At 44.9% G+C, this 24,475-nt stretch overlaps 1 protein-coding gene across 50 annotated transcripts in view; it reads right to left on the minus strand.

The window, feature by feature from the left end:
- SORBS1 (sorbin and SH3 domain containing 1) overlaps window positions 1-24,475 on the minus strand; it is a 210,460-nt gene that overhangs the window by 119,529 nt on the left and 66,456 nt on the right. For all 50 annotated transcript variants that reach the window (XR_004646670.1, XR_004646672.1, XR_004646671.1 and 47 more), the window contains exon 2: window positions 17,473-17,528. Coding sequence is in view for 46 of the 50 variants with exons in the window: in XM_034777801.1 (XP_034633692.1) it covers window positions 17,473-17,486 (14 nt within the window). In the remaining 4 variants the exon portion in view is untranslated. The remainder of the gene's footprint in view (window positions 1-17,472; window positions 17,529-24,475) is intronic.

The following is a 24,475-nucleotide window of genomic DNA, read 5'->3' on the forward strand; positions in this document are numbered from 1 at the left end:
CCTTGTCCCCTGACTGCCCCCTCCTGGGACCCCTGCTCCTAACTGCCCTCCAGAACCCCACCCCCTACCTAAGCCTCCCTGTTCCTTGTCCCCTAACTGCCCCCTCCTAAGACACCCCCCCCAACTGCCCCTCAGGACCCTACCCCCTACCTGTACCCTGACTGCCCAAAACTTTCTCCACTCCCCCCAAAAAGCCCCCCCCTGAACTCCCGACCCCCCCCGTTTCTTGACTGCCCCCTCCAGAACCTCCCTGCCCCTTCTCCTGCCCCCTGGCCCCCTTACCCTGCTGCTCAGAACATGGTGTTGGGCTCTGTGCGAGCCGGACACGTGGCTGCGCTCCCCAGCACAACACACAACCCGGTCCCTGCCCCTGTACTGTGCTGCCGGAGCGGGGTGCTGGGCTGCAGGGGAGGAGGAGCTGCCGGCTCAGAATGCAGGGAGGGAGGGAGGGAGTGGGGGAGGAGGAGCTCCTCTACAGCTGCTCCGGAGTCCAGCCCGTGACTTTCCTGCAGCCCTCCCAGCCGCTCGCTCTGCTCTGCCTGGGGGGGAAATCCCGGACATTTTGAGTGATTTACAAATTCCCCCCGGACACTATTTTTAGCACAAAAAGGAGGACATGTCCGGGTAAATCCGGACGAATGGTAACCCTAGCTTTCACTAAGGAAAAGCTGTTGGTATCAGTATGCCCATTTAGTAAATGGGAGAAAAACTCCTAAGGTTACCAGCAAAAATGTCAAAAGATGTTCAGAGTGGCAAGGTGGGTGAAGTAGTATCTTTTATTGGACCAAATTCTATTAGTGAGAGAGACAAACTTTCACACTACTCAGAGCTCTTCTTCAGGACCTGATGATCAAAAGGAGAGCCCTGCAAATCTGTGGCAATCCACTTTAAATCCATGGGATCCAAACCCGGCATCCAAAATTAGCAGCCACTTTTTGAAATTTAGCTTTAAGTGACTATGGGTATGTCTACACTGCAATCCAAAGTATGACTGCAGCACAGGTAGACATACCTGTGTTAGCACAGCTAACAATAGCAGTGAAGATGCAGCAACTTGGGGCTTCAGCACAGTCTAGGAATGCAATATGTCTCCAGGATTCCTGGCATGCTCGGACAGCCCACACTGATGATGCCACAGCTACACAACTATTATTAGCTGCGCTAGCGCAGGTATGTCTACCCAAGTTACAATCACACTTCCAGCTGCTGTGTAGACATACCCTCTGTCAGGGAAAGGGCCAGGCCAGACATGAAAATATAACCCAGTGGCCCAGTTCTGCAAACACCTATGCCCATGAGTAACTGCAAATGAATAAAGTTACTCATGTGTATGTGTGCTTGCAGGATCAGACCGGAGGAGTCCTGCTCTAACTACTAGACCACATTCCCTCTCTGCCTGTTATTCTATATGTTAACACATTTTGGCAGTGAAATCTGTACTTGTAACAAAATTATTTTAAATACATACATGCCTTTTTTATATTATCAAATGGTATTTTACAGTCTAAGGTAGGTAGACAATGGCTCATTAATGGCTGTTCCCCTAGCAGCAATTAGCTAATAGGTGCGTAAAAAGATTTTTTTTTAAATAAAAGACATTGAAAAAAATCTATGTAAGAGACCAAGCATTCAATATATTACAAAATTCAAAGGCAAGGCTGCCCACTAGCTCTGTTGGTTCAACAGCTGGTATTAATTATTAGTTAGAAATAAGATGCATTTATGCAAAACGAGGCAATCTATTGGATTTATTCATCATGGTTGTGACAAAATCAACCACCAATTCCCCCACTGATTCTGAACTGACTGGTTTCATAGCTGTACTTTTGAGTGTGCTTAATGTTTCCTGCAAGTCTGAAAAAGTATGCAAAATATTTCAGTGCAGGACCTTTGTATGGAAGTAATAGGAAATAAATGTCTCCCTTAAGGACTCTAGCTAGTATAGAACAGGGAGTCGGCTTTGATTCATAGATTCCTGGACCAGAAGGGGCAACTGTGATCATCTAATCTGACCTCCTGCACAGCACAGGCCACAGAGCTGACCCCGCAATAATTCCTAGAGTAGAGCAGCAGTCAAAAAAGCTAACCGAATGTTGGGAATCATTAGGAAAGGGATAGATAATAAGACAGAAAATATCATATTGCCTCTATATAATCCATGGTACACCCGCATCTTGAATACTGTGTGAAGATGCGGTCGCTCCATCTAACAAAAGATATATTGGAATTGGAAAAGGTTCAGAAAAGGGCAACAAAAATTATTAGGGGTATGGAACAGCTATCACATGAGGAGAGATTAATAAGATTGGGACTTTTCAGCTTGGAAAAGAGACGACTAAGGGGGGATATGATAGAGGTCTATAAAATCATGACTGGTGTGGAGAAAGTAAATAAGGAAGTGTTATTTACTACTTCTCATAACACAAGAGCCAAATGAAATTAATGGGCAGTCGGTTGAAAACAAACAAAAGGAAGTATTTTTTCACACAACATATAGTTAATCTGTGGAACTTCTTGCCAGAGGATGTTGTGAAGGCCAAGACTGTAACAGGGTTCAAAAAAGAACTAGATAAGTTCATGGAGGATAGGTCCAGCAATGGCTATTAGCCAAGCTGGGCAGGGATGGTGTCCCTAGCTTCTGTTTGCCAGAAGCTGGGAATGGGCGACAGGGGATGGATCACTGGATGATTACCTGTTCTGTTCATTCCCTCTGGGGCACCTGGCATTGGCCACTGTCGGACAACAGGATACTGGGCTGGATGGACCTTTGGTCTGACCCAGTATGGCCGTTCTTATGTCAATCTGGATTTAAAAATTGTCAGTGACGGAGACTCCGTCACAACCTTGGTAAATTGTTCCAATGGTTAATTACCCTTATTGTTAAATATGTGAACCTTATTTCCGGGCTGAATTTGATGACAGCAGGGATTTTGTGGGTGGGAAGAGGTGAGGTCCTTAAACATTTTTGAAAATGGATGCTGATTAATTATTTTTCAAGTTATTTCTATTGCCAAAGAAAAGGCCCATCCACACTAGAATGGAAGGATCCAAGTTAGAGATCTATACTGTTCTCCTTGTTAGTTTTTTTTCCACATTAAAAAAAAAAGAAATGCTGATACCATATCCACCTGTTCATTTCTTTAAGCGGCAAAAGAGCCTGACAAAGAGCTGGAGTTCATAAGTCCTAAATGGGCTGTGACCACCCTGCCATGTCTCCACAACAGCTGGGAGACGTCATTCCCAGCTCAGGTAGACATACATATGCTAGCTCTGTTCCACTACAAATAGCAGTGCAGCCATGGGTGTGGCTCAGGCTAGCCACCCAAGTACAGTCCTGCCCAGCCCCCTACGTACCTACTCAGGTGACTAGACCTCATGCCCTACAAGCAACAGTTGTGATTCCTAAAAGCAGGTGAGTGGCAGCCCCATCGGTTTAAAACAGGTGGTGTTGCTGGCTGGACATTTTCTGCAAAGGGCTTTACGCTTAGGTCTCAAATATCCCTTTGGGAAACTCTGGGCACTTCAGAGCTGTCCGTATTAGCAATGCTCCACTTCCTAGCCTGGAACCACAGAATCCCACTCCCCTCCTGAATCCTGGGAGCAGGGAGACCGTATGACCCTGAGGTTCTTTCTCCACTGTCTTTCCATCCATCCATCCATCCTCTGCCTCCTTTGTCCTTTCCCCATCCCAAATACCCACATTGAGAAAAAATGCAGAATGAACAGCATCTTGGAACATTGCTTGACACATTCTCTTTTTCCTGGGCTTTCTCTGCCTTCTCATCTTCTAACTCAGGGTTGTAACTCTTTTTTTAATGCCAGGATACACTGTAAATCTCGAAGAGGAATCGCTAGGTGCTCAGGGGAAATGCCATAATTTTTCTCCTCAGCTGCAGCCAATCTTTTAAAATTAAAGCTCTTATGGTTTGCAAGTCAGAAGGCATTAAAGAAATGACGGATAGGGAAGTTTCTAGGAAGTCACATACATCAAGTGCGGTGGTAATGTAGATATCCAAACAACTGCCAACGGGCACTCAGATATTCTATTTATTACACCAGCGAGAGTTCAACAAACTCATGTGACTCACTGCAAGAGGCTTTCTATTGTAAGCAGCGATTCCACCTTGTGCAGCAACCTTGTCGAGAGCTCTAAGCTAAAGCAAAAAGGGAACATGTCAGTAATTGAGGACTCCTAGCTGATGGAGGAATCACCAGATTCAGTTAGTGACAACTTCCTTTGAAGCAGGCCTGAACCAGTGCTCCTGCAGAGAGCCTCTGAACACTGTGTGGGGTATATTTTGGATGTAAAATACAGCCCTCCCCCCAAGTCATCACCATGGCAGCTGAAGGCCTGATCACACAGACTTTAGCATGGATTGAGGACACTCTTAAACCAAGTTTATTTCAGCAGCTGATGCCAGTACAGCACCTCACAAATAGGTTCATTTCATGCTCTGAGGTGCTCCTGGGACAGATCAAGAGCAATAGTTATATGCAGGCAAATCGTTGGGACTCTGGTGTGCCACCTGCACCACTCAGTTTGCCCACCCTCTGAGGCATACTTGTGCTTCCTGGGAGTAGTCAGTCCAGTCTGGCCAAAGCTGAGGTTACAGTATAGCCACCCTCCATCTCCAAGTGGATAAGGCAGCATTGCATTGAGAGCCTGGTCCAAAGCCCACCGAACGCCAGGAAAAGGCCCCCAGTGATGTCTGTGGGCACTGGGTTGGGCCCTAAGAGGAGTTTGTACTATTGCAGTTTGTTGAGCGCTGTTTGCCATTGAGGCTAACCCATTCCCCTCACCATTAAATAAATCTGCATTTGTGTTTACACTGGCTCCCTAGAGGTGTGGAGGGTGGTACTATTATAAACTCCATGATCTGAACTCTCATGCACTAGATGACTGTAGGCTAGTAAAGTCTGAGGAACTGTAAGATGCCACATTCCTGACTGAAGATCAGAGAGAAAAGAATCCAAGACCCAATTCAGCACAAAGAGATCCCAAAGATTAGTCATTTAACAAAATGCAGTCAGAAACTTGTGGTGGGACACTGCTGTGTGCCCTAGCAGTATATGGTTGGGGTTACCTTTTTGGTGTAAAGTCCTCGGGTTCCTGTGCACTGGCAGAGTGCTATGCACATCTATGGTGCCATACAAATGACTAGAACTGCTTGAAGTTTTTGACCAAACAAAACTTTCCTAACAAAAAAAGGGGGGGGGGGGACTGAAAACACATTTTTATGTGGGAAAACAGCATTTGGTGATTATTTATTTTTATTTATTTTTCAAAAGGTAATTTTGGAATGAAGCCAAATCAGTTTTTAATTTGTTTCACTTCAAATTAATTGTTTTTGAAAACCAATAAGCTTCAGTTTTGGGATTTTTGTTGGTTTCTTCCTTCATAGGTCTAGAAGACTGTAATGCCTCTACATTTTCTGGTACCATCACTTAACTAATATTCACAAGCACAAATACTAGTCCCAAAGAGGCAAACCAATCACAACCCTGCTTTTTAAGCTCAGCATCTCCAATCCAGTCCTGTGTTTACCTTTTCACCATGAAATATACCAGTATTCCTTTGGATGTCCATCCAACAGAATCCTACAGCAGTGTTACATTTTCACAGCACCCTTCTAAACCAAAGGAGCCCTTCTGCAATAGAGACAAAGACAAACCCCAACTCTTACAAATAAATTCAACAACATTTATAAGATCCCTACAGAGCAGACAAGACCTCACATTTTCAGGTTTATATCAAGAGACCCATAAATTGCATGGAACTTTATGGGCCAGATCCCCTGCTGGTATAGATCAATCACTGAAGTAAATGGAGTTTGTGGATTGAGACCACCCTAAATCTACCTCAGAAGGCTGAAGGTCTGACCCAGCTCTACCAAGAATGAAACCTGTGGTTGTATAGACTCTAGATGTTCTAAATCCAGTGCTCAGGCCATCCCTTCCAGTGAACTCCCACTGAAAGAACACTGTGTTGAGAGAACTTTCTCCTACCAATCAAGTGAAACTTTCTGCTACTAATGATGCCTTTATTCTCATCCTCAAAGTGCACCCCACCTAGTTGGAAAAAAAAATCCCAGTCAAACCAATAACAACATAGCACATCAATACATTCAGTACATTTTCCATCTGTGGATGATTTCTTTCACTTCCCATGGAAGCCATCCCAGCACTGCAGCTCCTCACAGAATTATTATGGAAGTAACAGAACCAGTTTCACTATAATAGTTTGATCACAGTAATGCCTTTTTTGCACCTCACACTTTGAAGTGCAAAAAAAGCATTATAGAAAGAGAGAGTTCAATCCAGATGGCAATTATGGTCTGAAGCGTAGAAAGGCTCCCCACAAGATCAAAGGGCAGCAAAGACAATTGGATATAGTGCATGGTTTTATTAGGGCTGTCAGGCAATTAAAAAAATTAATCGTGCGATTAATCGCACTGTTAATAATATAATACCATTTATTTAAATATTTTGATGTTTTCTACATTTTCAAATATATTGATTTAAATTACAGCAAAGAATACAAAGTGTACAGTGCTCGCTTTATATTTATTTTTGATTACAAGTATTTGTACTGTAAAAAAATAAACAAAATAGTATTTTTCAATTCACCTTATACAAGTACTGTAGTATCATCTCTTTATTATCAAAGTTGAACTTACAAATGTAGAATTATGTAAAAAAAACCTGCATACAAAAATAAAACGTAAAATTTTAGCACCTGCAAGTCCACTCAGTCCTACTTCTTGTTCAGCCAATCGCTCAGACAAACAAGTTTGTTTACATTTTCAGGAGCTAATGCAGCCCACTTCTTGTTTACAATGTCACCTGAAAGTGAGAACAGGTGTTCGCATGGCATTGTTGTAGCCGGCGTCGCAAGATATTTATGTGCCAGATATGCTAAAGATTCTTAAGTCCCTTCATGCTTCAACCACCATTCCAGGGGACATGTGTCCATGCTGATGACGAGTTCTGCTCGATAACAATCCAAAGCAGTGCGGACCGACACATGTTGATTTTCATTATCTGAGTCAGATGGCACCAGCAGAAGGTTGATTTTCTTTTTGGTGGTTTGGGTTCTGTAGTTTCCACATCGGAGTGTTGCTCTTTTAAGACTTCTGAAAACATGCTCTACACTTCGCCCCTGTCAGATTTTGGAAGGCACTTCAGATTCTTAAACCTTGGGTCGAGTGCTATAGTTATCTTTAGAAACCTCACATTGGTACCTTCTTTGCGTTTTGTCAAATCTGCAGTGAAAGTGTTCTTAAAATGAACAACATATGTTGGGTCATCATCCAAGACTGTTATAACATGAAATATATGTCAGAATGTGGGTAAAACAGAGCAGGGGACATACAACTCTCCCCCAAGGAGTTCAGTCACATATTTAATTAACACATTTTTTTTTAAATGAGCATCATCAGCATGGAAGCATGTCTTCTGGAATGATGGCTGAAGCACGAATGTTTAGCATATCTGACACGTAAATATTTTGCAAATGCCTGTTCTCACTTTCTGGTGACATTGTAAATAAGAAGCGGGCAGCATGGAGCTTGCTTAGTTGTGCACTCTAGCTCTGAGCATCTCATAACCTCACGCCTTCTTCTGCAGTATTTCCAGAGCGAAGTAGGGTCCGCCACGCAGAACATAGTGATGTCCTGCAAGCAGCCCTGCTACAAGCCATTGAAAAAAACAATTCGCAGTTGCTGCTGGCAGTCACAGAGCAGCTACACTCTGGTGAGAGCCGTTTCTGGTCCCATGAAACAAGCACTGACTGGTGGGACCACATCGTTTTGCAGGTATGGGATGACGAGCAGTGGCTGCAGAACTTTCGAATGCAGAAGGCCATCTTCCAAGAACTTTGTGCAGAGCTTTCCCCTGCCCTGCAGTTCAGCAACACAAAAATGAGAGCTGCTCTGACAGTGGAGAAGTGAGTGGCGATCGCTATTTGGAAGCTTGCAATGCCAGACAGTTACTGGTCAGTGGGGAATCAACTGTGGGAACTGCTGTGCTCCAAGTGTGCAGGGCCATTAATCGACTTCTGCTATGAAGGGTAGTGGGTCTGGGAAATGTGCAGGACATGGTGGATGGTTTTGCCATGGTGGGGTTTCCTAATTGCGGTGGGGCGATAGATGGCATGCATATCCCCATCTTGGCACTAGACCACCTTGCCAAAGAGTACATAAACCAAAAAGGGTACTTTTCAATGGCGTTGCAAGTGCTGGTGGATCACAGGGGGCATTTCACCGACATCAACGTAGGATGATCAGGAAAGGTTCATGACACAGGCATCTTTAGGAACTCGGGTCTGTTCAAAAAGCTGCAATCCGTGACTTTCTTTCCAGACCATAAAATTAACATTGATGTCGTTGAGATGCCTATAGTTATCCTGGAAGACTCAGCCTACCCCTTGCCATACACCGGCCATCTGGACAGCAGTAAGGAACAGTTCAACTATAGGCTCAGCAAATGCAGAATGGTGGCTGAATGTGCCGTTGGTCGTTTGAAAGGGCGCTGGAGACGTTTACTAACAAGGTTGGACCTTAGTGAAGAGAACATCCCCATGGTTATAGCTGCCTGCTGTGTGCTCCATAATATCTGTGAAAAAAAGGGGGGAAAATTTCTGCAGGGGTGGGCAGTTGAGACAGATTGCATGGCAGCCATTTTTGTGCAGCCAGACACCAGGGCAATAAGAAGAGCACAGCAAGGGGCACTGCATATCCACAAGGCTTTGAAAAGCTGTTTCAATAATGAGTCACAGTAATGTGAGTGGCTTGTTTGCATTGTGCTTTATAGAATCATAGAATATCAGGGTTGGAAGGGATTTCAGGAGGTCATCTAGTTCAACTGCCTGCTCAAAGCAGGACCAATCCCCAGACAGATTTTTGCCCCAGATCCCTATAACGGCCCCCTCAAGGACTGAACTCATAACCCTGGATTTAACAGGCCAATGCTCAAACCACTGAGCTATCCCTCCCCCTTTTCCAAACCTTCACCTGCCTTGTATGACTGTCCCTGTAAAGCCAATACCCCACCCAAGCCCACTGCTTCTACTCAATAAAGAACATTTATTTCTCGATTCCATTTACTTTATTTAACAAATATAAGTAAAGAGGGAGAACAGAAAAATGGTAACCTTGGGAAAAAGGGGTTGTCAAGTTGGAACGGGAGAAACATTTTCAGCTTTATAATACCGCATTCCAGACCATCAAAGGTCTGTGAATTGGCGCCTTCTGTTCCTTGTACCCTCCCCCCGAGTTAAGTGAAAGGGATTATGGACTTTTCACCTACGCCTCAGGGAATGCTTGGGGGGAGGGTGATTCTGCACCAGGCAATGCTGGCTGGCTGTCCACCAGGGTCTTCAGAGGCACTCTACCCTCCTGCTTCTGTTCCTGCAGTTCAACCAGACGGTTCAACATGTCTGTTTGGTCCCTCATAATCCAAAGCATCTCATCCCCGTTCACTGTGCTGTTTTGCTGCTCCAGCCATGGTGAGTAAGCCCCTCCACGTCATGAGTGACTGCACTTTTAATGAAGTTTATGGCAGGCTCATGTTGGTAGCAGAGGTAGCTAGTCGAACAATGGCCCTTCCCTATAGCACCACGGGAAGCTGTTTACGAACAGGGTGAAGGGAGGGAAACGTTTTCACTCCCAAACTGCAGAATCTCTCACATGGGGCCCCAGTCCCAGCTTCCTTCCTTCCAGGTGCTTTAAACTACTTGCTGACCCACACCAAACACAGTAAAGGCACATTAGCAGCTGTGTGGTTTGGCGATCTGAAATGTGGGGGCATGGGGTGGGTCTACATGCCCTTTTTTTTCTTGTAAGAGCACTTTTAATGAGAACTACCCCCGTTTCTCCTAGGCGACCCTATGTGATATCAGTCTTCTGAGGGTAACAGGCAGAAAGGAAGGAGATGTTGCAAGCGTCTGGGCATAGACTCAGTCCTTATGCTGCTATGCTGTGTACTGCAATGATGCCAGTAGAATTAATTCAGGAGTTGTGTGGAAGAAATAAGACTGCCTTGCCCAGAAACCTTCTGCAAAGGATTGTAGAGTACCTCCATTAAAGTTTCCTAGAGATATCCTTAGAGGATTCCCAGGCTATCCCAATCCACATAAACAGTCTTTTTCAGGGGCCACCCTCTGCATAGCTGGAGCAGCTTCTTGTAAGCAGAGAACCACAGCACCTCACTTTTTCTTCACAGTAAACATGCAATACCACTGAATGTGTGTGCCCACTAAAGTTTAACTGGACTTTGATTGTAACTGTATACTCATGAGCGGTGCTTCTCCAGCATCACAGTCAGACACTGTGATGTCCTGCGATCCACAGGGCTCCAGGGTTAAAAATATTTCCTGGCTCTCGAGGAGAATGGATCCACCGTTTGCCTGTCTCCCATTCTCCTCCTCCTCCTCCACGATATCATTCTCCTTGTTGTCCCTAGATTCACACCTGTGAGGTGTCCACGTTGCTTGTGGGGGTGCTGGTAGGGCCACCACTGAGAATCGCATGCAGCTCGTTGTAGAACCGGCATGTGTGGGGTTCAGCCTCCCTTGCCTTCTGGTACTCTTGGCGAAGTTCTTTTATTTTCACACGGCACTGCTGTGTGTCCCTCATGTAGCCCTTCTCCCCCATTCCACAAGCGATCTTTGAACAGACTTCTTCTGCACAGACTCTTCTCCCCACACAGTGATGAGATCCACCACCTCCTGTGCAGACCAGGCTGGAGCGCGTTTGGGGCGTGTAGTCTCTATGATCAGCTGTTCTCAAGCTGGCATGCTCCCAATGCTGATCAAACAGCAAATGGGAAATCAAAACTTCCCAGGGCTTAGCAGGGGAGGGGCTGTTTCCTGTGTACCTGGCTGCAGTGCAGCAGAGTTGAGAATGATCTCGAGAGAGGTTACAAATTAGCATTGTGGGACACCACCCAGAGGCCAATTAAGTCGAATTACACAACGCTGTGTCTGCACTACCTCGCAGTCGACCCATGAAAATCGAATTAAGTGCTATGCCTCTCACAGAGGTGGATTACAGAAGTCGACTTTAGAGGCGACTTAGGTTGGTAAAAAGGACCCAGCAGTGTAGACACATATATTAACAGGTTGACTTAAGGCAGCTTCTTTCGACCTAACTTTTTAGTGTAGATCAGGCCTAAATTTCCAGTGTGTGATTTCTCACATTCCAAGCGTGCTTTGAAAAGAATCTCTGCATTCAGCTAAATGTCTAATAACTCTTCCAATAACTGGGTATCAAAAATGACTGCAGTGGCTGAGGAAAGGAGGAGAAAAAAGTAATTTCCTGGGTACTTTATTGCATTTCTGGACAGAGAAAGGCGTTTGCTTCTCAAACTGCACAAAACAGCTTAATTTGTGTAAAGCTGTATTTACATCCTAGAGTATCTGGTTCTTCCTGCATTGAATACTGTGCTTATTAGCATCTTTTAAAAAACAGAATTCAGCTGGAAGCAGGAACTTCAGGCCTCCTTTCATGGGCCTAGTAGTAGCTTGATGCTTCAGTGTCACTTGAAAACACAGTTCAGAACAAACAGTGAATGCACAAGAATGTGAAAGACACTTTGGACTTGGGCCCGGGGCAAAGAATAAAATACTGTGGTGTTAATGGAGGCAGTTGTACCTCTAGCCTCATGCTGCTAACACTGTCAGCCAGATCTCAGGGCCAGGCCCTGGAACCAGCCACAATAGACAAAAGTAACAGCTGCAATTCCTTTAATATTCCTGAGACTAGATCCAGCTGGCTGCTGGAGAAGAAAAGGGTCGTAGTGCCGGTGTTCTTTCGGAGATGGCTTGCATCCACCGACAGTACCAGTACACAGTCCCAGCACTCAGAAGAACATATGGACTGTAATTGTGCCCCCTCGCATCCCCATATGAGAGCTAGTCACCTCTAGGCCCTTAACGACCAAACTAGAGCATGTATTTCTCAGCAGGGACAAATAATTCATAATCCTTTAAAGTCCAGCCTATATGCAAAGAAAATGAATTACCATGTTAGATGGCTGGTGCAAGACCAGCAGTGTTTGGAGGAGGGGGTATCTTCCCCTTTTGCACACCCAGGATTTCACACTCAGTAAACACATTCAGGAAGGACTTAGCATGGGTTCTGGGACTGAGCCATACATGTGCCAAATGGGAGAGCGAGTTGTCATGTGACCCTGGCTATGATATCTTGACAACTGCCCCTTTGGAGTCCTGTTCCTACAGTGCTGTATGTGGAACAAGTTACTGAGCGGAGCCCAACAGCCCACAACAAAAATGTCTACAGAAACTCTGCTATCCATTCTCTCTCCATGCACTGCACTGAAAGTACACTACCCAAAGCTCCCTGTGTGAAGTCTTTGCACAGTCACCCTAGTGCTGCTCTCCACTGGGTCCTTGCACTAGGGTGACTGTGCAAAGACCTCCACACAGGGAAGTGCATCTATTTAAGGGAGAAATCACTTTAAAGGACACCTTTAAATGTACAAGCCACACTACATATTTTATAAGCAACAGTACTTGGAAGAAATAATGTCTGGTCTAGTGCTGGATGCAGGGTTTGATGCTGGATGCAATGATCTCTCCATGAGGAGAAGTCATAGCTGAATGTTCCAGTCATTTCTGGCCCTGGCAGTCAGGTTGTGGCAATGGGTACAATTCTGAGGGACCTGTCCCTCTCCCAGGCAACGGATGAACTGTGGGTAACCGTCAGTTACTGGGAAGGCATCCTAGCAGGAAATGCACCTCTTCAACTTGGGAGATCCAGACACAAAGGTAAGGGAGAAAGCTTCCCAGTTGGGAAGGGCGGGAAGCAGAAAACAAAGTCCTAAGCTATGAGCTAACGAGGAGGATAAGTAGGAAGGAAAAATTAAGTTGTTGTTTAATAGGCAGACAACAAGAAAAGGAAAGAAGTAACTACTAAACTACACTACAACTAACAGGTAATGCACTATCTAAGAGGTAAAAGGAGACGCAGGCTGTGCTGTGGATTTAGTCCCAGACTATAGGCGGTAGAGAAGGAACTGGGGGGCAGTCGGACCGCATAGTGCTACATATACAAGAGATGGGCACACGTGTGGTCCAATGGGCACTGCTGATGAAGATCCTCTGATCCCAGGCACAGGGGACGCTGCCGCACCTACAGTGGAGCACCCACAGGGACATCACTGGAAGAACAGTACTTTCAAGTTAAAATTAGTTCGTATTCATTCACATGGCCCAACAGTGCTACATTTTTACAATAAACCAGAGGGGGGGTTTTCATCCAGAAAATTTGGTTACAAGGATACAAAGCAAAAAATAGTTAATTTAGTGCCTAATTCTAAATAGCTTATTTGGTGCCTCACAGATATGGCAGCTAATGAGAACTGTGTACCTAGATCTGAGGACAGAACTTGGCCCTTCACATGTATGACAGCGCACGAGTCAGAACTGGTTTTGTCAAGGAGCCTACACAGAAGCCACTAAAATACCTAACCTTCCTGTAGAAATGTTAGCCCCCACCTTCTTATATCTATTTTGGTTCCTCTCTAGTTCATTCTAACTGTAAGAGGCTCTGACTCAGACATAATGAGAATAATTCGCCTTAATTCTAGCACTGAAGAGATTTATGAAATCTTGTACACTCAGAGAAGTGTGTGAAAAGATGAACTGCTGAGCCTCAGGAAAAAAAAGAGCTCTCTCAGATCTCTGATCAGGGTCAAACTAGACATTTAGACTTAAAAATAACAAATAAATCCACGTGAAGACAAAGGCCTATTGTATATTACTCACTCCTCCAGAACAACCTACAGCAGGGTGAGAGTTACATGGGAAAACTCAGTGCAAATTCACTTTCTAGCATTCTCAGCTCTTTTCTTCCAGATGTGAGGGCTGCGGACAAAGAGAAGAAAGATTTGTGTGCCCACAAATAGGCAGTAGGGGATACCTCCTTCCAAATGCACAGATTGCCACAGTTTCTTACAGAAATTCCATTAACCTAGGAACACTAAAGCAGAGGCACAGTCCCCTGCAAGCTACTCCCTCCCCATCCCACCCCATAGCTCACAAAGGAGCTGTGCTGCTAGAAGGTACCACCAAAGATGGGTGAGAGGAGAATTAGCTGTGCAGTGGGAGTTCTGACTAGAATGCTCCAGGCTTGCCAGGGTATAGGGTGACCAGATGTCCTGATTTTATAGGGACAGTCCTGAATTTTGGGTCTTTTTCTTATATAGGCTCCTATTACCACCCCACCCCCGTCCCGATTTTTCACACTTGCTGTCTGGTCACCCTATCAGGGTATGACAGTCCAGAGAGCAGATTCCCCTGACTCTACCCCTCCTCTTTGGGAGGGAGAAAAAGTATGTCCTTCCTCTCTCTGCTTACCAGCTCGTTCCCTTATGAAAATGTATGTAGAGTTCAATAGGAAATGCTAATTGTATATAGGCTTTTCAGACCATCGTCCAGGATTGTATAGAAATTCTACAGGATTCTATAGGAAGACTCAGAAAAATCTATAGAAAGGATCCCATTTTCTGTTAAATTCTGCTGGGTTTTTAGAGAAACTTGTTAATTTTCTATTAAACCTTATTGGTTTAACCCTATTACATTACATTTTCAATAAGCGTATTTGATTGAGTCTTAGCTCGTGCAAGCCACAGAGCAGGTTGGAGTAAAGATTGGTCTTAAACCCATGAACATCAGTTTCTTCTTTATTTAGTTGACATAACTTTAGTTCCAGAGCCTCTGGAAGAGCTTCCAGCCCTGCAGGCAATTCTCCCTGCACACACTGCTTAGGATATCAAACTCCTGCAAAGGAAATGCACAAGTCTGAATTCAGAACTTGACAACCATGGGAGCTCTGCCTATGGAGGTGCAGTGAGGCGGAGTGGCCTCCCACTGAGCCAAAGGGGGAGGAGCCACTCGGTGATTCCCTGGTGGGTGGAGCCAGGCCAGGCTCATCCCTCCCACCAGAAGCTAAGGTGCAGGACAGGAAGTATAAAAGGCGGGGTCTGTAACCCAGTTGAGTCTGAGCCAAATGTCTCCAGCCTGCTGCAGATCCCCAGAGCAGAACCCATGCTGCACCACGCCCTGCCCCTGGAGGAGGCCAACCCAGGCGAAGAGCTGCCAGGACTGCTGCTTGCCACATACCCCGAAGAGGTGGGGAACAACCCCGAGCCACAGATACATGATGGTGGGAGAGTAGGAAATAGCCCAGGGAAAACCGATTATAGTCTGGTTGTGTTGCTGCCCAAACACCAGTCACCGTGTTTCAGGCGGATCCCCGCTGACCCAGTGGTGGAACACTCTGCCACTGTTAGGTCCCTGGGCTCAGACCCGGTGAAGTAGGGTGGGCCCAGGTCCCGTTACCCATGCTGCCAACTCCACCCCTGGGTGGCAGCCTCCCTACCTTAGGCCAAGGGGCCTGCGTTTGTCTGCCATTTGCTAGAGCTAGGACAACAGACTGTTTGTTGCTCCAGCCCTGCCTGAGGGTTTGAGCCCCTAGATTGTTTCCCTGAGGGTCTGAGCCCTAAGACTGTTTGGCCCTGTCTGAAGGCCTGAGCTCACGGACTGCTTGTGGTTCTACCCTGATTGAGGGCCTGAACCCTAAGACTGTTTGCTCTGTCCTGCCTGAGGATCTGCACCCCAAGACTATTTGATTCCTCTACCCTGCCTGAGGGCCGGATCCCTGAGACTGCTTGTTTGCTGTACATTATCGTGCCAGAGGGGCCTCAACCCCAACACTTGAATCGCTACTCTCCTGAAACAGGGCAATGCCTCAGCAAATGTAGTGAAGCAGAGTGGCCTCCCTCTGAGCCGGCAGGGTAGGGGCAGGACACCACCGCTAATACTACAGGAGGGCTAGCAAGATTAGGTTCTTGGCAAGGAAGAGAAAGGGACATTGCTTCCATTTGGGATTGTTTTCGCCAGAAAATTACACTGAGTTAGAACACAACTTTGAGAGGTCACGTTAACTACGAGATATTTACTATGGCTTTTGCAATCAGTTTAGATAAAATCGAGCTGGTCATGAATTAATCTATTGGGGCCAAGGGTTTACCGATTACCAGATGATACAATGTTGAACATGACTTGCCCCAGTCTACACTGGCTGCAAAGTCATAATTATCACAGGGTGAGTGTGACAGGATACACCCCTGTGTTCACACCTACAGAGGTGTGATTTTTGTACAAGGCATGTCTTGTGAGGAGTCATTTAAAAACTCATAATTTGCTGGTCAGTATTGTCCTGGTAAAATATGTGTGGCAACACTGTGTGAAGTTATAAGATTCCCCTGTATGGTGTTATTAACACATATTCCAAACCCCACAGTCCTGCCCACATAGAAGCTGGCAAATAGGTCTGTCCTAAACAATGGAATGTGTGATTGGCTTAATTTGAATTTAACCAATAAACAGAGTCATCAAGAAGAAAGGGAAGACAAAGGATGTTCAAACAGATAAAAAAAACCAGCAGGAAACATCCTTCCACATAGGCTCTGTGGCTCCTGGTGCTCAGCTGGAAATGTTTTTCCAAGAGGAGGACTGAAACTATAAAAAGGAGGGCCAAAATCCCAAGGCACCCCCCCTCACTCCCTGCCTATTGCATTCACTGCACTTGAAAAGACAAAGGAAGCAGCCATTGGACTCTGGGGGAGGGATCTTGACCTAAAGAGTTTGGTTAGTCAGATTGCTGAAGCATGTTAGAAAATTTTGTTTTGAATCTAATATAGCTTGTTAAGTTCGGCACTAGTAAGCATATTACTTTTATTTTTCTTGTTAACATTTCTGACCTTTATGCCTCATTACTTGGACTCACTTAAAATCTCTCTCTTTGTAGATAATACACTTGTTTTACTGTTTAGTCTAATCCAGTGTGTTCAAGTTGAAGTGTCTGGGTAAATCCATTTGGAGTAACATGTTGTGTGCAAATTCCCTTAAAAGGGATAACGGCCTTAACATATTTGTACTGTCCAGGAGAGGGCTGGGCAATACACGACATATGTTTCTGGGGGAAGATCTGGGACTGGGATTGTATTGGGGTCACCCTGCAGCATAACCAAGGCTAGTAAGAGCCAAAATCTGGCTGAAGCACACAGACATAGCTGGAAGTGACTTACATGCAGGAGGCTGTTTGTGAGGAATCCAGGTTGGAAGTTACAGCAGCAAAGCAGTGTAAAGGGCACCCCAGGTTAGAGGACCGGGGTGACACAACTACTCAGTCTGCACAGTTAGTTCACCTAACTCCTCAATGTCTTGCTCTAATTCAGTGTAATTTCCTAGGCTGAACCCTTCTTTTGTGCTTTAAAATGTTAGACCCCAAATCAAGAAAACAGGATGCAGAGACACACAAAACCAGAAATAAAGATGAATATTCTTTTGCCAATAGCGTTGCAGATTACTTTTATCAAGAATGGACCTTTCCATAATCTGCATTTGATACAGATCATTTGAAGAACAGGAATTTGTAAAGAACGTACCTTGAGCAAAGCATGGAAGAGGAGAAACTACAGCTCTACAGGTATGTTCCAGCCCACTGGAAAAGAGAAAAATAGTCAAATTACACAACAATGTAATGCAGCCACTGGAAGAATAAAGTGCAAAATGTTCTGTCAGCTCAAAGTAAAAAAAAAGGAACTACCACCCTGGGCCATCTGTGAAACCTGGCAAGCATCTTTCTTCCATTTTCTTCAACTAGTAATGTTATTTTTAAAAGCTAATAGTCACCATTTGTCTATGAATCATCTGATATGAGGCAACAGCATCCAAGTCTATATGAAACCCAAGGCAACATCATCTGTGTTTATTATTCTATAAAGAGCAGTGGTGCCAAGTTTCCTGCAACACCCACTTTAGACGCCGAAATCCAGAGGACTGAATGTGCTGCTGTTAGCGTTTAGAGACAGGAATACGGTTTGATCTAATACATCAGACAAAGGCTCAGTTGGTAATAAGATGGAATTGGATTCCACAGCAACTTAAAATAGTGCCAGATACTAAAAGCACCTTATGTAACTCATACCAGATAATTCATATTTATTCTCTTCAATTCTATTTCTCAAACTGGTGTTTTAAGCATCCTAAAAATACCATGACAGTTCACAGATAGCAGTGAAATCCTTCTAGCTAAATCGCATTAATGCAACTTGATTGATGTGTACAAATGTTTTATTTAACTCTGTTCTTACATTTGCTGCTACTGCATCACATTCAATATGAAATTATTCATGAACAGCTGTAATGACATGGGACTAATATCAGCACCGTGGCAATTACACTAGTAAATAGAGATTAATCTACGTAGGTTCCTGTCAGTACCTACCATTGGACAGCACACCAAGACACAGAGGAATAAAAGGATATTGTGGATGTATTGGAGAACATCTCTCTGATGGTTCTGCCCGTGACAGCTCCATAGAGTGCCTTCCTCTGCCAAAGGGGTGGGGTTTTGCATGGCTCTCTTTCCATAAAGGGGTGAGTCAACTGGACGAAGAGCTGCCTGAATAGGGTGTTAGAGCTTAGCTGCTATCTACCCAGGGCCATGTAGATGTTGCAGTGCCTCGTACAGAGTAACACATTTGGGGACCCACCTAGCTACTTGCAGTCCTGCAACCAGGCACTTCTCTGAATGCTTTCCTGCACACCCATGCCACCATCTACCTGCAATCTCTTCTAAGGCTGCAGTAGCACCCCCCTACACACATAGCCAACCAACCTTTTGCAGGCTCTGAACCTCTGGTCACCCACCTAAAATGAAGTGAGTCTGAAGCACAAACTTCCAGACAGGAATGGTGGGAGGCCTGTTGGGGAATTCTTTCTTCACTGTAGCCTGCCAGCATGAAGGACAGGGAATCAAACCAAGGTCCCAGCCCTATGTGGCCACAAATGTAAAGTGAACCCCAAAGCCTCCCCAGGGCCTATGCTCAGAGCTGTTGTACTGATCTTTGCTAAGAAGCTTCAGGAAGTGCAGAAGCCCTATGTTTGTATTATTATAGACCTAGCTCAAGATCAGGGCCCCATTGTGCTAGGCATGGTACATAGACAGAGTGAGAGAAGTCCATCCCCACCCTGGAAGGTTTACAACCTAAATAAATAGGCAAGACAGACAAAAGTAGAAGAGGAAGTTAAGTGACTCATCCAAGATCAGACAGCAAGTCAGAGGCAAAGCCAAGCCAGTCAGAATTCAGGTCTCCTGACTCCTAGACTTGTGCTCTATTCATTACCCCATGTCATTGCTCAACTTACATACCCCTTCTACTTCCACTAGCAGAAAGAATTGTTACACTTACCAACAGGGACCCCAGAAAGCAATACGAGGGAAATCTAAGATACGGTGCATGAACACGGGAAGGGGTTTTGGGGGAAGCCAGCTGGTATGCTACATAAAAGCGGGCTCTTTTCTTCACTGAAACACACTCTCTGCTTCTGTGTCCCAAACAGTCATTCTACAGGTTCTCATGGACCTGGAGCAGCTACAAGGTGCCAATTTATACTTTGTGGGAAAGGCACTGGGATTAGAAATATGCATTCAGCTGGATACATTGGTTGCCAAAGCATGTTCACTGGCCAAATTTTCCCTTTCCCTTCAAGAAGAACATGGAGTCTGGTGGCACCTTAAAGACTAACACATTTATTTGGGCATAAGCTTTCGTGGGTAAAAACCTCACTTCTTCAGATGCCTAGAGTGAAGATTGAATAGATGCAAGAAGGTTTGTCTGTGAGATTCCAGTAGGTATAGTCCATATATACAAGTAGCAAAATCCCTGCGTCTCCACCCACACTCACCTGCAGCTTGATAAGTGCTTTCCCCAGTTGGCAGATCAGAGTTGCCAGCCCTCCAGGATTGTCCGGGAGGCTCCAGGAATTAAAGATTAATCTTTAATTAAAGATTATGTCATGTGATGAAACCTCCAGGAATACGTCCAACCAAAATTGGCAACCCTAATATCCAAACATGTCAAAAATGTTCTACCCTTTCTAAGATCAGCGGACATGTTTGTCTGATGTTGAAATGTGTCTGTTCCATTTGGCTATTCCCCTGTAGATCAGAAGAGGCAGGTGGGTTGTTGCTATGTTAGTGTGTTATATGCCATAAGCAATTCTTCCCCTACTAACACCTTGCTCTGTGCAAGAAGTAAGGTTCTTTGGCCCTTTCCTCTCTCCTGTGTGCCTGGCAAGCTACTCTGGCTCATGACCGGGGGGGGGGACTGGACTCCTCATCCCTCTCTGCTTCCACCCACAACTTGCTGACATCAGGGAGTATCACCACAGCTAGAGTCATATTCTGAGCAGAGGGCCTTAATCCCTTTCTCCTAGGTGTGTGTGGGTGAGTGACCGCTGTGACAACCTAACCTTAGCCATGCTGACTGACATAATATATAACCACTCCAATATTTGTCCTTGGTAACCTGTGAGACCTGATATCAGTACATCTCCTTTGCAGCAGATTTTTTTTTGCCCTCTTTCATTTCCTGTTTAGGATGAGCGTAGAGGTAGAGGTACTCGATCTCATCATACCTCAGTTCCCATCTGTAAAAGAGACTAACAGAACTTATTCCACCTTACCAAGGTGCTGTGAGATGCTATGGATACAAAGGGTACAGGAATTCCATCATAACTCACTTCTTACTTTTGTAGAGGCTTTTCTGGGGAGCCCAACAGAAAAGCCTCTACAAAAGTAAGAGGTAAGTAATGATGGAATTTCTGCACCTTTTGTATTCATACTTATTATGTCCCAATCCCATGCCCACTAACATTAGTGGAAAGACTCCCCTTGATTTCAAGGAGTGTTAGATCAAGCCCTATCAAACCACATTTGTCTTCATAAGCCTCCAAATGCCCATGCCGTTGTGGAAAATAAAGTACAAATTTGTTTTAAAAAATATCATTCATTGAAGGGGGAGCACTGAGTATGTGTTTTAATCACCAGCATCTGCTGCAGGAAGCTGTCTACAGATACATCAGCTCACACTTGTAGTCAGATGTTGCTAGATGTTGGCTGCATGTGGGAGCCCTTTGTGTCCTGTCCCAGCTCTGCACAGACAGTTGGCACAGCAGACCTTGATCGAACTGCCCAATAACCACAGACTCAGTTCGTATTGAAGGCACTTGGTCAGGTTTATTGTCAATGAAGCACGGTCCTAATGTCCTGGCTCAATGGTTACAGATACACTAACACATGTATGCCCGTTGCAATTGACTACCTCAGTTAATGGCGGGACTTTCCATTATCCCCTAGACCAACCAAAGACGACCTCGGAGATACATCTTTATACACAGATACAAACAAGTTATGAATTGCCCCGATGTATCTAGGTGCCACCCTCTGATGTATTTGGGTGCCACCCATTCCCTTGTACCTGTTGGTTCAATCAAAACATTTCTATCCATCATGCTATCATCCTGACCTTATCTTTAGGATGGGTCAGTGTGTTGCTGTTCTCTTTGAGGAATATGCTGGTATCAGGCTGTTCTGGTACCATCCTTCTGGAATGTGTTTGCATATGTGTTCTTGTGCCTAGCACTGCTTAGGAATATGTGTTTCTGCAATATTATCCCTGTTCTTTCCAGATTTTGTGAGCAGGCCCTGCCTTTTGCTCACAACTTAACTTTGCTTTATAGCAGCAAAGCTTTGACCACTACTTTAGTTTAGGCCTCAGGCCCTCATACCACGCCTCTGATACAAGAGCTTATGTTTCAGGCCCTCTTCCTACATTATTGTTTACCGGTAAGAAAGATTTTGACCTAAAATAGTACTCATTTTTCACCCTTCACAAGCAAAAAACCCAGCCAAAAATAATAAAAAAATAAGGTTGGACTTTTTTTGAGCTCTAAGGATTTTTGGATAAAGCTTGCTGTTGAAGGCTGAGAACTCGTGTTCTACGTATATTCTGATTCCAAGAAAATGATGGACTTTCCATCTGTCAGAAGACGGCAAGATGTCTCAGATGGCTCACAGGAGGTATTATTAATAATAATAAATGCTGCCATTATACAAGCAACTCTGACATGAACTGTTCTTATCTAATGTTAGTTCAGACTGCCAAAGGAATGTGGTTTCAACTGCCTTGGCATGGAGCAGCAATTCTTTTCAGAGCCCAATTAACTTCAGTCACAAGCACACACTTCCTACGGATATCCCAAAGGATCAGAACCAAACCAGGCTACGTTCCTAAAGAGTAGAAGGGAGACCACAGGAAAATGAAATTCTGCCACTAATCTGTTAATTTACAGTTTGAAGAATGAACATTCAGAATGCCACCCACTCCCTAAAATAGCCTGGGGAGGACAAAAAACAGTAGCAGATTTTTATAGCTGTTGCACTCATCTTATTTCTGTTTCCAATAGTCAAGCAATGCAATGGTCTCTCGTAGAAGCTGACAGTACAGCAGATGTTATAGTTGAGCGTGTTTATTTTTTATATGAATTATTCTGTAAATTATACAGAATTTATGTGCACTTCTAGGGCTCAGGGAAGTTGTCTCAGTGTGGAAACGTTTGGACGCCCTGGTGTAAAGTAATTAGGGCTGTCAATTAATCACAGTTAACTCAAAAAAATTAAGTGCAATTAAAAAAATTAATTGCAATTAATTGCACTGTTAAACATTAGAATACCAAATGAAATTACAGGTTTCAGGGTAGCAGCCGTGTTAGTCTGTATCCTCAAAAAAAAAAAAACAGGAGTACTTGTGGCACCTTAGAGACTAACAAATTTATTAGAGCATAAGCTTTCGTGGGCTACAACCCACTTCTTCGGATGCATATGCATGGGTTGTAGCCCACGAAAGCTTATGCTCTAATAAATTTGTTAGTCTCTAAGGTGCCACAAGTACTCCTGTTTTTTTTTTTTTTCAAATGAAATTAAATATTTTTGGATGTTTTTCTACATTTTCAAATATATTGATTTCTATTATAACACAGAATACAAAGTGTTCAGTGCTCACTTTCTATTATTTTTTATTACAAATATTTCTACTGTAAAAATGATAAACAAAGGAAATAGTATTTTTCAATTCAGCTCATACAAGTACTGTAGTGCAATCTCTTTATCGTGAAAGTGTAACTTACAAATGGAGATTTTTTTTGTTACATAACTGCACTCAAAAACAAAACAATGTAAAACTTTAGAGCCTACAAGTCCACTCAGTCCTACTTCTTGGTCAGCCAATTGCTAAGACAAACAAGTTTGTTTACATTTACGGGAGATACCGCTGACTGCTTCTTATTTACAATGTCACCAGAAAGTGAGAACAGGTGTTCACATGGCACTTTTGTAGCCAGCGTTGCAAGGTATTTACGTGCCAGATATGCTAAACATTCATATGCCCCTTCATCCTTTGGCCACCATTTCAGAGGACATGCTTCCATGCTGATGATGCTCGTTAAAAAAATAATGTGTTAATTAAATTTGTGACTGAACTCCTTGGGGGAGAACTGTACGTCTCCTGTTCTGTTTTATCTGCATTCTGCCATATATTTCATGTTATAGCAGTCTTGGATGATGACCCAACACATGTTCGTTTTAAGAACACTTTCACAGCAAATTTGACCAAACGCAATGTGAGATTTCTAAGGATGGATACAGCACTCGACCCAAGGTTTAAGAATCTGAAGTGCTTTCCAAAATCTGAGAGGGACGAAGTGTGGAGAATGCTTTCAGATATCTTAAAAGAGCAACACTCCGATGCGGAAACTACAGAACCCAAACCACCAAAAAAGAAAATCAACCTTCTGCTCATGGCATCTCACTCAGATGATGAAAATGAACATGCGTCGGGTCCCACTGCTTTGGATCATTATCGAGCAGAACCTGTCATCAGCATGGACGCATGTCCTCTGGCGGGGCGGCGAGTTATATTCTCTTGTAGTGCCCAGGCTCCAGCAATATTCAGGGCTGGGGGTCCCCTCCACCAATGTTTGGAGCTGGGTCTCTCCCCCGGCCCTGCCCGGAGCAGCCCCCGGAGCGCCCCTGCCTGAGTGAAAGCGGCACAGCTCTCCCTGGCCTCCACTGCCGGCAGCTACAGCACAGCACAAGAGCAACACCGGCAGCAGGCTGAGGCAGCTGCTGCTGCTACTGCATCTCGGGAGCGGGAGGAGGCACACATGTGCTTGGCAGCCCTCCCCTCCCGTCCCCTGGCACCAGACACCGAGGGGGCTTCCGGCAGGAGACATCTGGAGTGGACCTCCGTGACTCACCTGAGCAGCTATTGGGGCTTCAGTGAATGTTTGACCCTGTGATCCACACACACACACCCCGAGCCACCACTCCTGCAAACACTGGGCAAGGGGCAGCCCCATCCCCCACCCTCAGTGAGGCTATGGCGAGGGGCAGCAGGGGAGGAAGGAAACCACATGTGATGGCAGTCCCCCCCCCCGCACCCACCACCCCCTCCCAGAGCCCACACCCCCTCTTCGGCTCCCAAATTCCCTCCCAGAACCCTGCACCCCAGCCTAGAGCTTGCACCCAAACTCTGTCCCAGAGCC

Source organism: Trachemys scripta, chromosome 7 (genome assembly GCF_013100865.1).
Source record: "Trachemys scripta elegans isolate TJP31775 chromosome 7, CAS_Tse_1.0, whole genome shotgun sequence".
Lineage (NCBI taxonomy): Eukaryota > Metazoa > Chordata > Testudines > Emydidae > Trachemys > Trachemys scripta.